This window comes from Brassica oleracea, chromosome C2 (genome assembly GCF_000695525.1).
Source record: "Brassica oleracea var. oleracea cultivar TO1000 chromosome C2, BOL, whole genome shotgun sequence".
In the NCBI taxonomy this organism is placed as follows: Eukaryota; Viridiplantae; Streptophyta; class Magnoliopsida; order Brassicales; family Brassicaceae; genus Brassica; species Brassica oleracea.
In genome coordinates this window covers 6,855,752-6,867,663 of record NC_027749.1, presented here as the reverse complement: position 1 = coordinate 6,867,663, position 11,912 = coordinate 6,855,752, and the positions used below count along the sequence as shown (strand labels likewise).

At 29.8% G+C, this 11,912-nt stretch overlaps 1 protein-coding gene and 1 long non-coding RNA gene across 5 annotated transcripts; one reads left to right on the top strand and one right to left on the bottom strand.

Annotated features, from left to right (window-relative positions):
* Positions 1 to 3,345: 3,345 nt before the first annotated feature.
* LOC106322627 lies at positions 3,346 to 5,454 on the bottom strand. 4 transcript variants are annotated; one of them, XR_001266479.1, is made up of 6 exons: positions 5,147 to 5,454; positions 4,965 to 5,069; positions 4,536 to 4,873; positions 4,272 to 4,404; positions 4,098 to 4,192; positions 3,346 to 4,024 (listed from the first exon to the last, which is right to left on the bottom strand). It is a non-coding gene; the product is annotated as an uncharacterized LOC106322627 (long non-coding RNA). The 4 variants fall into 4 exon arrangements; XR_001266480.1 differs by lacking the exon at positions 4,965 to 5,069 and having other exon boundaries at positions 5,147 to 5,451; XR_001266478.1 differs by lacking the exons at positions 4,965 to 5,069; positions 5,147 to 5,454 and having other exon boundaries at positions 4,536 to 4,957.
* A 3,044-nt stretch (positions 5,455 to 8,498) lies between these two features.
* LOC106322959 (lysosomal Pro-X carboxypeptidase-like) lies at positions 8,499 to 10,962 on the top strand. The gene is made up of 7 exons (XM_013761107.1): positions 8,499 to 8,882; positions 9,405 to 9,591; positions 9,788 to 9,921; positions 10,084 to 10,196; positions 10,288 to 10,537; positions 10,636 to 10,791; positions 10,879 to 10,962. The coding sequence occupies exons 1-7, from the start codon at positions 8,499 to 8,501 to the stop codon at positions 10,960 to 10,962; spliced, it is 1,308 nt and encodes a 435-aa protein (XP_013616561.1).
* Positions 10,963 to 11,912: the final 950 nt, after the last annotated feature.

Sequence of the window (11,912 nt, the reverse complement as noted above, 5' to 3'; positions counted from 1 at the left end):
TCTATTTTGTTACAAATATCCGAATCCGTTTCAGATACATTGGTTATTTAGATATTTTTAGGTTCCTTTACATCAGAACTGAATTCATCCAGATCCAGAATGACCCAACCCAAAACCCACACATAAATTTATAATGTTTAAGCGGGACATTGTTTCAAAAAAAAACGATACCCGAAAGGAACAACATGTACATAAATGGATAGATAATGTTCATTTATAACTGATTTTATAAACTAATAAAAAAATTTATTTTTATGTGTTTGGCTAAAATAAGTGAAATAGAAAGAGTGTTTTGTTAAGTAAAATAATTATATGTAGTGAAAATTAAGTGGCAATAAATGTGCACATTTTTATTATTTTGATTTAAGTTATTATTTTATTTACAAAAACATATCTTTGAATTATTTTCTGGCTACATAATTTTCCACTGATTGAAACTCAAATAAAAATGTTTTAATAAACAAACTAAACCAAACGTTTAATCATATGCAAAACCAATTTATTTAACATTTTTGATTTTATAATTGGCAAAAAGTTAATATTGATTAACTAATAAATAAAAATATGCACAATTATTATGGTAATATAATTAATAATGTGAATTATGGTTAAAGTAATATAATTAATGAAATTGTTAAACTAAATGAAATATGGAAATACAATTAATAGATACTGCTATTCATATATCCAAACAAATTTTATTAAAACTACTATTCAAGTTTCCAAATAATCTCATTGTGTACTTCAACTTTAATAATATATATATATCAGAAGGAAAGTGTATTTAATAAAATAGTATATTCTATTGATGATTTGTTTTGTTAACCAAATTTTTTTTAATCTAATTAAGATGTCAATTTAGCTTATGTAGCAGCTTAAAAATCAATTGAAAAAAATGTTGGTCCAAATTTAATTACTAGGGAACATTATATTAACCAAAAATATAAGAAGCGTGTATTATTTCCTTAAATAAAAGCTATGAAATTACCTAATATGATTAACATATATATGTCAATTAATGACTATGAATAATAAAGATTTGATAACAAGTTTTGCATTCTTCTTCATTTTTGTTTAATTTTATATTATTTAAAAAATTAAACAATCACATTAACCGTATAATAAAAAAATTAGATTTTTTTATATGTTATATTTAGATTTTTTTTTTTAAATGACTTTAAATTACAAAAATGAGGAAACCTTATATGTTATATTTATTTATTTTTAAACGACTTTAAATTACAAAAAATGAAGAAACCGTATATGTTATATTTTTCTGATGTTATATTATTTCTTATATGTTATATTTTTTAAAAAATTAAAACAAATTTAAATTACAAAATGTAAGTTTTTCTTAAATATATGACTAAAAACATTAAAATGACATGTATAAAAGTCAAAATAATTGAATTGTGGAAACAATACTGTTCACTTTTTTTAAGATTGTGTTCAGTAGAAAAAATAAGGTTTTGTGTCATAATTTGTTTAATTAATGTCCAATCCAATCAACCCATGATATATTAATTATAGTTTAGTTTTACAATTTTTAATAAAAATTGATCCGGTCCATCAAAAAGAAATTATATAATAACAAGAAAAAAATTGTATATATATAAATAAAATGATCAAATATATATAAAATATTATCGATAATATATACTAATAAACTCACCATGTGTTTTGCGCAGATCATATCCTGGTTATTAATTATTTAGCTATTTCGTTCATTTCAAACCGACGGACCGACAACTATGTGTAAACCACAGTATTCTTAGTTAATGCACTCTGTTATAAACCTTGACGCTTAATTTTCTGTACAGATTATATACATACTAGGGGAAGTCCGCACTTCGCGCGGGATTTGATATATTGTCAAATATATTTTTTAAGTCTGTTTTTGATTTTACTCGATTGTGTTCATTTCTTATTTGGACCAGTTTTTCATAAGAATCTTTTTCAATTGAAGTAATTTCAAATTTGTGTTGTAGAGATTGTGGGATATGGTAATGTTTTTATGTACAATGGTGGTATGGATTTTATCCGGTGTTTTAAAATCCACCCCGGATTCGCGGTTGAACCGGTGAATATGGTGACTCAAATATAATTTGGTTGGGTTTTACAAAAGCTCATTATTTAAAAACCTAGTAAAACCCGCAAAAAACCACTAAAATCCGGAACCCGACTATTGATTGAACTACTGGTTAAACCAGTAAGTACCTTTTATTTATTTTTTAGATTTCTTAATTATGTTATTAAGATTTTTTTTTTATTCATATTAAAAAATAAGGTATTCAGATTTTACTAATATCTTTGTCTGCACCCGGATGTCGAATATGTATCTTCTACTTCTTTTTGATTATTTTTTTTCGTGAATCTCATTTACACTATTTAATTTGTGATTTTTTTTTTTTTTTTAGATTATGATGAAGATTTATGCCATAAGAAAAAATTAAGTGAACGATGATAGAGAGAACCAAAATTAGTTGATGTAATTTGGTCGGTATTAGTTTATTTTTGTTATCGACATTCTATTACAACAATTTATTATTTAATTTTTGGTTTTTTCTGGATTTAAAGTTCAATTTTACTATTCACAATTCACATTTCACATTTAAATACTTATAAATTTCAAGTCTTGATATTTTATAGTAGATATCTTAACTCCTAACTTGTTACAATATTGTTAAATAGTCTGAATTACTTTTTGATATTTTGTAATGTTAAATGATAATAAAAAAATAAAAAAAGATAAGTGTTTTCTAAATATTCTTAAAACATAAAATATATATTATATTTTAATAGCTAATATATTATTATTTAATTAAATTAATTAATTTATTAACTTATTAACTTACTGTTCGATGACCTGGTAAGTCTTCCAATTCAGTTTCCATGTCGGATTTCAAAATATTGGTTTTATTGTATTAGTCTGAACTTTACGACTATCAAGTTTTAATGCAAGTTATAATTAGGCATTGGTATTTGTTAAACTAACACATTCATCAAGCTATAATAATAAACTAATCATTAGTCCGAGAAACACTTCACATACACTTATCTGCAATGTAAAATTGAATTAAAAAATTTGTTCCACAATAATTCCTCATAAGATTTATAATACTCTTAATCATCTGGAGAATCAATTTTATGGATTCTCTTATTCTACAATATAAGTGGATGGTAATGGAGTATCTGAAACGTAGAAAAAAAAAGTAAATATTATAGATTTTTATAAATAAACATTTACTCAAATTTCTAGGCGAGAAACAAAAAAGAAGCTAACTTATAATACACAAAACTGGTGAATTTGATTTGTGAAAACAGTTTGAATCGGAGAAGAAGTGGTAGGCTAATATGTGTAATTTACAAAATAGAAACAGTATAGAGAAGAATACAATAGAAGGAGATGAAGAAGACCCATCGGAGGCAACTGACTGACGTGAATGACATAGAAGAACATAATCTTAGCTTTAAAGATAAAGACGTTGTTTTGAGCTTTCGACCATGAAACAAAAGTTCTGTGAATATAAAATAATTTACAAAATTTAGTTGGGAGTGACCCACCAAACGTGAGACCCATCAAAGCTTTTGTGACCCAACCAAAACTGGACCATTATTATAGTTAACTAATGATGAAATGATGACGATACAGCATGTCGGCCTTATGAGCTCTCTCCCTTTCTTCACATTACAGGCCACACCGAACCTAAGAAGTCAGGATTCGACCGTGTTGGCACAACAACCAGCTTTCAAGTCGGAGAACATAAGGTTCAAGGTGGCCATTCATTGTGTGTGGGTTTGAAAGGCACTATAATGATGAGTAGCAGGAGGCTTGAGTTTCAGGGAGGAATATATCCTTAAAAAATTCCTCAGTAACCACAGAGTTTGCTCATGAGTGAAAATGCAATTGCAACAGATAATCAGTACACTTCATCTTTGTTAAGCGTTTCAATTAGACAATCAGACAACTGCACATACTCTTGACCTGAAACGGGTATGTAGGCGTAACATCTAAAGGACACTCCTACAATGTATCATAACTTTATCAGGACAATGAAACATAGATCATGTCGAGGTTAAAAAGAAGAAGCACGTACCCAAACAATCTCTTGTATGTCTTGACATCAATCTATAGTGTTGTGATACTTCTTCAGCATCACCCATATTTATTACTCAAATGCTGAGTAAACGCCTGGGGAAAAGACAGAAAGAAATAAAATCAAACCTAAGTGGGCAACTTATAAAGAGCCTGAAGCATATTTTCAGTGAACCTTCAAGCTTCAAAATGGCTCGGAGGAATCAAAAAGATGTATTTCTTTGAATAGCATATACTTGCCTAAACCAAGTATTTTTCTTTTATCATTCCTAGGGCAGTTCCACCTAGGCCAAGAGCTCAAACAATATCTGGAATAATAAAATAAATAGCATTGATCCAAAACGAAAATGATGACATCTCTAGTCTAAAATTAAGTAAAACTGACATGTTGACCACTATATCCGCTAATGGTTCCAGACTAAAATTAAGTAAAACTGACCTGTTGACCACTATTTATTATTGGAGAAAATTATAGTTCTCTACAATGACTGAGCTCTCATAACTCATAATTTTTTCTCTTCCTTTATATATGTATGACATTGATGTTGTTTTTCTTCTTGGTTTCTCTTGTGCTAGGATGATGGAAGGGATGTGAGGGGTGAAAATGGCTGCCGGAGAGGATAAGATGCAAGGATCTTACTTCTCGGGGAAGGGCTCTCATAATTGTTAGTGTTGTCATATCAAGAACAACTCGAGTTGCTGAGATCAGCTTCTCCTTATCCACTTTGCTACGGCAGCCTACCACATATCGAGGACCGCTGCTAGCTTTGACAATCACTATGAGGACACAAGAACAAGACATTCAATGAGTAATAATCTCACAGAAGCAAAATAGGGTTATTAGCTAGAGAGAGAAAGGTCGAAGGACTTCTCCGATAATTGGCCACTGCAGCGGTACGACGTCTAGCGGCATCGTCTCCGTCGCTAGGAACAGGAACAGAAGCGGGTATTGATGTACGGTTTTCGGAGGAAGCTCAAGTGACAGAGGAGAGAGACAGTGAGATGTTGGGGATGAGATTAGGGTTTTGAAGTGAAGAAGAGATGGCTTACATAAAACGGCAAAGTAGAGAGAGCTCGAGAAGAAACGACATGAACAGCAGCTCGCTCCATGGATTAGCCATGAATATTTGTCTTCCATAGCCTTCTGAAACTCTTTGGTTAGTTTATCGAAGTAACGGCTGAAGCAGAGGATGAACCCTATAAATCAAAGGTCTCACAATTCTTGAAGACGAAGCGTGTAACTTTTCGGAATCCGATAATGGTCCATCAGCCCAATTAACAAACACAAACTAAAAGAAGAAAAATAACTGAGAGGACACATGTCATGCTGGGAAGAGATGAATTAGCGATGTGGCAGCATAGGAGAGAGTCAAACATATTTTTATATATATAGATAGATTGTTAAACTTTATAGATGCATGTAACTAATACTGTATAGAGAAACGGTTTATAACTAACCGTTGTCATATACCAATTATCATTCCATACTGGCTTTCCAATGTTCTTTGTAATGATTACATTAGATGTCATTAATAAAGTTACTTTTGTCGAAAAAAAAACTAGAAACCATCTAACTTTATAAAATTGTATATAATAAACTGCAGTTTTGATTCAATATTATGCTAATCTTACTTATGAAAACTTACACACATTATAAATACTCTCTACTTTATAAATAAACTAGATTTGAACCCGCAGATCCGTGCGGATATATTGTTGTTTTTATAATAACATTTAAAATATAAAATAAGTTATAAAGATATATTTTAATATAATTATTTAAGTATATAATATTATTTGAAATTTTACATTTGTTGAAAATTGTTTTTGATGAAATTGTACAAATCATATATTAATGTAGTATTTTGTTTATTTATTTAAAAATGCAACATCATATTAATAGTTTAATTTTAAACATTAGTTTTATATGAATTAATACAAATGTTACTAGTTTTTTTAAAGAAAATTTTATTCTCAAAATGTTTATATGTGACTAAATTAAATTATTTAATATTTTATTTTAAAAATATTATTTTATATAATGTATAATATTTCAGTTTGGTATTTCTATTTTTACTAAAAAATCAAACACAAAATGTTACAACCAATAAACTATTATATGTTTTGTTTTATATAAAAATTTAATATGATAATTTAAGTTCTATATGATTTAATTTAAAAATTAATTACTAAAATATATATAAAATATGGTATAGATTAAATATGATAAACAATCAAATGATAATTGCCTAATAGAAATATATTTGTTTAGATGTATATTGGTTTTGTTAGGAAAATATCATATATAAGTAAATATATGATGTTTAATTAAGTTTTTCATAAATGGTCTAACATAGACTTTGTATGGAAGATAAAAAAATAAAACCCTAAATTAATAGATTAGATGTTTAAACGTTTTTATATATGACAAATCTAGCTTCCAAACAACCCTAGCATATGTATAGCAACCAAGGTTTTTAAACTATACATTTGTTATAATATAGCATCCAAAGAACGAATTTTATATTTATATTTTTTTAACGTTGATTTATTATGATATTAAATTTATGATATGAAAAAAATTATATAGACGATTCGACAACCGACAATACTACCTACCTTACGAGGATCTACGCCTAACTACATCACCTGAGCCGTCCTATGAAGATCCACATCTGACCAGATTTACTTGCACCATGTTGAAGATATCTTGTAAGCCTTTCTTCCGTAGTCTGCATAATTATTTAATAAATCGGTTTCTCCGGGAATTGAAACCCGGAATTTCTGTAATCCGCAAGAAATTGCATAGGAACCCCAGACCTGAGTATAAAAGCCATTAAACGTTAACCACTAGGATACGGTGCTTCTACATTATATTTATACTTAGTTTCCACAAATCTAAGAGCATGTTTATCCTAAGAAATCTAATGAGTTTCTTATATTTTTTTTGTCTAAAAAAAAAAAATTAAAAAGCAAACCAATCGCGAGTCGCCAGGAATCAGTGGGGCCCGTAAACAGTGTAAGAAACTCACTAAAATCAGTTTTTAATTAGTAGTTTTTGTAACCGATCCTTAAAAATTTTGTGGGGACCCACGCACTAAGAACCTCACTAAGGACTCCAGATAAACATGCTACAAACAATCAAATTGATATTATTCCAAAAAAATAAAATGATGTGTAAAAAATACCAAGAAAATTCAAATATCCAGATTTTACTATCTACGATATTGGAATACTCTAAACATGATATCCCAAAAAAGTCCCACTATGATCTTTTTATTCGAAACTTCATTAACAAACTATTGTTTTTAATTCCCAAGCAATACACGTTTTCTATTAAACCTAAAAAGCGTGACCTTCAAAATGGGTCAATTGTTCAATATACATACCACGAATCTAAGACAATTTAGTACTCATAGTTAGGCTCATTATCAAAATCTAAAATTTAATTTTAAACGGTAACATGATCCAAATTACTATTAAGTGTTAATATATGTGAATTGTAAGAATATAAAATTTAAAAGTGATAACATTCGTATAAAATTAATAAAATTTAAGAGTGTTCTAATTTCGGAATATATTTTTCATGTAAAATAAATGGTGCGGCATATTCATTTACAAAACTTTCAAACAACAAATGTTTTCAGAAACTATATATTGTGGTAATTTATACAACCATACTAATTTGTCACATTTATAAACAAATAGAATATACAAACGATCCACTTGAATAAAAAATAGTGTAACTAATATCACTTATTTATAGATCAACCAACAATACAATATAAACAAGATTATACATATATAAACATGTATTAACCGAAAATATTTAAATGTTATATATAACAAATTAAAATAACACCCACACAGAAATCTAGTTTTTCATTATTTTTAGAGGTTCTTTGCTAGACAATATGTTTTACAGAAACTGTTTTGGAAAATTGTAAATATATTATGCTTTCTCACCTATGATTTAGATAAATACCATAATAGCATATTATGGTAACATATTATATTATAAAATCATATTCGTGAATATTTTGTCAACGATATATATACAAGGAGCTTAATGTCTTTGTAATCAACATAAGTGACTACAAAAACAAAAATTTAACAATAATATATACTAGAAAAAATATACATATTAGTCTATACTTTGTTGGTTTATCATATGGTTGTAGTTTTACAACTAAATGAATATGTTTAAATGTGCATATATACACTTATATTTGTCATGGGAGACTTCTTGCAAGACCTGATCTTGTATATAATATATTGCATTGTATCTTTTGGGATCTATATATAAATATATTGTTGCATGAGCTCGAGGAACCAATTTGCCTAGTGAACATAGTTTATATATAGCCCATTAAGTTACTAAGAGAAAACAAACACTCTAAAAATGTATCTTCCATTTACGATTCTCCTACCATTTGTCTTCACAATATTGTCACCTTATTTCGTATCTCTCACACACTCCAAAGTTGCTCGACTTGGTATTTCCACAACAACGAGACCGACAGAAACAGTATTTGCCTCTGCTGATAATTCTGATCTCAATTTCTTCTACTACCATCAGAATCTCGACCATTTTACATTCACCCCGAAAAGTTATCAGACGTTTCAGCAAAGATACGTCATCAATGCCAAGCACTGGGCTGGATCCAAAGCCAACGCACCTATATTAGCTTTTCTTGGAGAGGAAGCGTCAATAGAGTCTGATTTGTACGTCGGTTTTTTCCAAGATAATGGTCCTCGTTTAAAAGCCCTTCTCGTCTACGTAGAGGTGTGCGTCTTTATATATGAATATACACTAAGAACTCTATAAAATTAATAATATAAAAATAACAATATTTTATTAATTTATACATATATATATATATATATATATATATATATATATATATTGAGAATATTTTTTATACAAAAAAAAGTAGCGGGTTTTTTTATTAGATTATTTAGTGTATAAAAGACATGTACCATATACTGTAAATACGTTGTATAATCTGATAAAATAATATTAAATTTTTCTAAATATCAAGAAATAATAAATATGGATTCTATTTTGAATAAAAAGAAAAAATATATATATATATATATATATAAATTATATATATATAATCTATGTTTACATACGATTTTACTTAAAATATTATCTTATCATTTACTAAAAAAATTGCCATATTTTGAATCGACTCAACTTGAAACCAATAAAATTTATAATGTATTAATTTATCATGTATAGAGTTTCTATTGTACTAGTCTTTTATACTGCATATGTATAAAATGTATACTCTATTGTATGCAGCATAGGTATTATGGGAAGTCTGTGCCATTTGGATCGGCGGAAGAAGCACTGAAGAACGCCAGTACGTTGGGGTATTTGAACGCAGCACAAGCTCTGGCAGACTATGCCGCGATTCTCATGCACGTTAAGGAGAAATATTCTGCGAAACATAGCCCAATTATCGTCGTCGGGGGATCCTATGGTGGAAGTAAGTCCATGTTATTATGTGGTTTAACCAATCTAATAATTTCTCTTTAACAAGTTACAATATATGGAATATTGTTTCGAGAAGAGTATTGTACATAATGATCCCCTTCAACGGTAATTTTATATAGTTAAAAACATATTTATGAATAAAAATACGGTACCTTAAATAATGACAATCCTTTTTCATGGTACAAAAGTGTTAGCGGCGTGGTTCAGGCTAAAATATCCACATATAGCACTTGGGGCATTAGCATCCTCAGCTCCTCTTCTCTACTTCGAAGATACTCGTCCTAAATTTGGTTATTATCATATCATAACCAAAGTATTCAAGGTACTAAATTATATTAAAATATTAGACCATCTCAACATATTAATTTTTTATTCGGTTTGATATATGATAATTAACTCATTTCATTTATGACATTCTCATTAAAATTTTGCTGTTAAAAGCTTAGTCTTGACTAATATGATTTCCTAAAATATATTTTACAAGGAAACGAGTAAGAGATGTTATAAAACAATCCGTAAATCTTGGAAAGAGATTGATAGAGTTGCTGCCAAATCCAACGGTCTCTTGATCCTTAGCAAAAAATTCAAAACTTGCGCGTACGTAAGAATGATAGTGTTTCTTTCTCATGCTTCTAAATAGTAACCTACATTAGTTCTTAAGCTGTTCTGTAACAAAAACAAATTTCAGTCCATTGAGCCGTAGCTTCGATATCAAAGACTTTTTGGACTCAATATACGCAGAATCAGTTCAATTCAACGGGAATCCCGGTGATTGGGTGGCTACATTATGCAACGCAATCGACAACCCACCAAACCGTAAAAATTATGTACTTGACCGGATTTTTGCAGGTGTTGTTGCCTATTTTGGCAACCAATCTTGCTATGATACTGATTTGGTTATACAGCCCTCAAACAATGCAATTGCGTGGAGTTGGCAGGCATGTAAACTTTGGGTTATAAAGCATATACATAAATTAATGCTATTATTCTAATCAATATATGGAAGAGTTAACTTATACTAATGATCTATCAATAGGGCTGCAGCGAAATAGTGATACCAATAGGACATGACAAACACGACACAATGTTCCAAACGGCTCCGTTTAATATGACCAGTTTTATTGACGACTGTAAGTCCAAATATGGTGTTTCTCCTCGGCCGCATTGGATCACGACTTATTTCGGCATTCAAGTAGTTAACTAATTTTAAAAGTCATATTATAAAAGGGTAGTTAATTTGATAGAAACTAATTAGTCATGTACAATATATTTATCACAGGATATCAAGTTAATTCTCCGAAGATTTGGGAGCAACATCATTTTCTCTAATGGATTAGCAGATCCTTACAGCGTCGGCGGGTAACTAAACATAACAAATTTTACATCATCTGTTTAAATAGGTTACTGAATCAATACATATTATGGGCTTTCAGAGTTTTGGAGAATGTTTCAGGTAGTGTAGTCGCCATCAAGACACTTAATGGTAATTTGTTGAAAATTTCAGTTTAAATCAACCATTACTCAAAAGTCGAGTAAGAATTGAATTTCTTTGATACTGCGAACAGGAACACATTGTCAAGACCTCAGCTCGAGGAGAAAAGACGATCCTAAATGGCTGGTGATGCAAAGAGAAAAAGAAATTAAAACAATTGAATCTTGGATTTCAACCTATCAAAAAGATCTAAGAGGTTCAACATGTCATAATAAGCTTGGGTTATAATATATAGTCTTCGTAAACAAATAAATTAAAAGTTCATAATATATCTTTAGTATGTAGGTCAATATTTTGTACTTGTCGTGGAGTCGGTCACTCGTCTTTAAAAATAAAATGGATATAAAACTGTTATGAACCAGGAGATTATGATTTGTAGTGTTTTCATTTATCTATGACGGTGTAATCTCTTATATAAGAAACTTCTATGTTATGAATAAAGATAGACTTTTCCATTACTTTTATAACACGTTATCAGCACGAAACCATAAATCCCTAAGCTAATATCCAAATCGAAAAACCCTAAAACCTTAACCCTAGCCGGCGATCCGACAAACCCTAAACCCCGATAATGTCTCTTGTTCCCGCATCTGTTACAGCTCGCGTCCCCGATCAGCTTCCGCCCAAGGCGTTCCTGATCCTAACTCAGACGTTCGTGACCCGAGAGCAGCTCCAGCACGCGACCTCTTCCTCTTTCGCGACAGCATCAGACAGCTCGCGTCCGACAATCAAGGCGTTCCCGATCAAGCAACAAAGGACGTCCGCGACCCGATAGAAGCGACTCGATCCATTCCAGCACTCAACTCCTTTGGTGGTCCGAT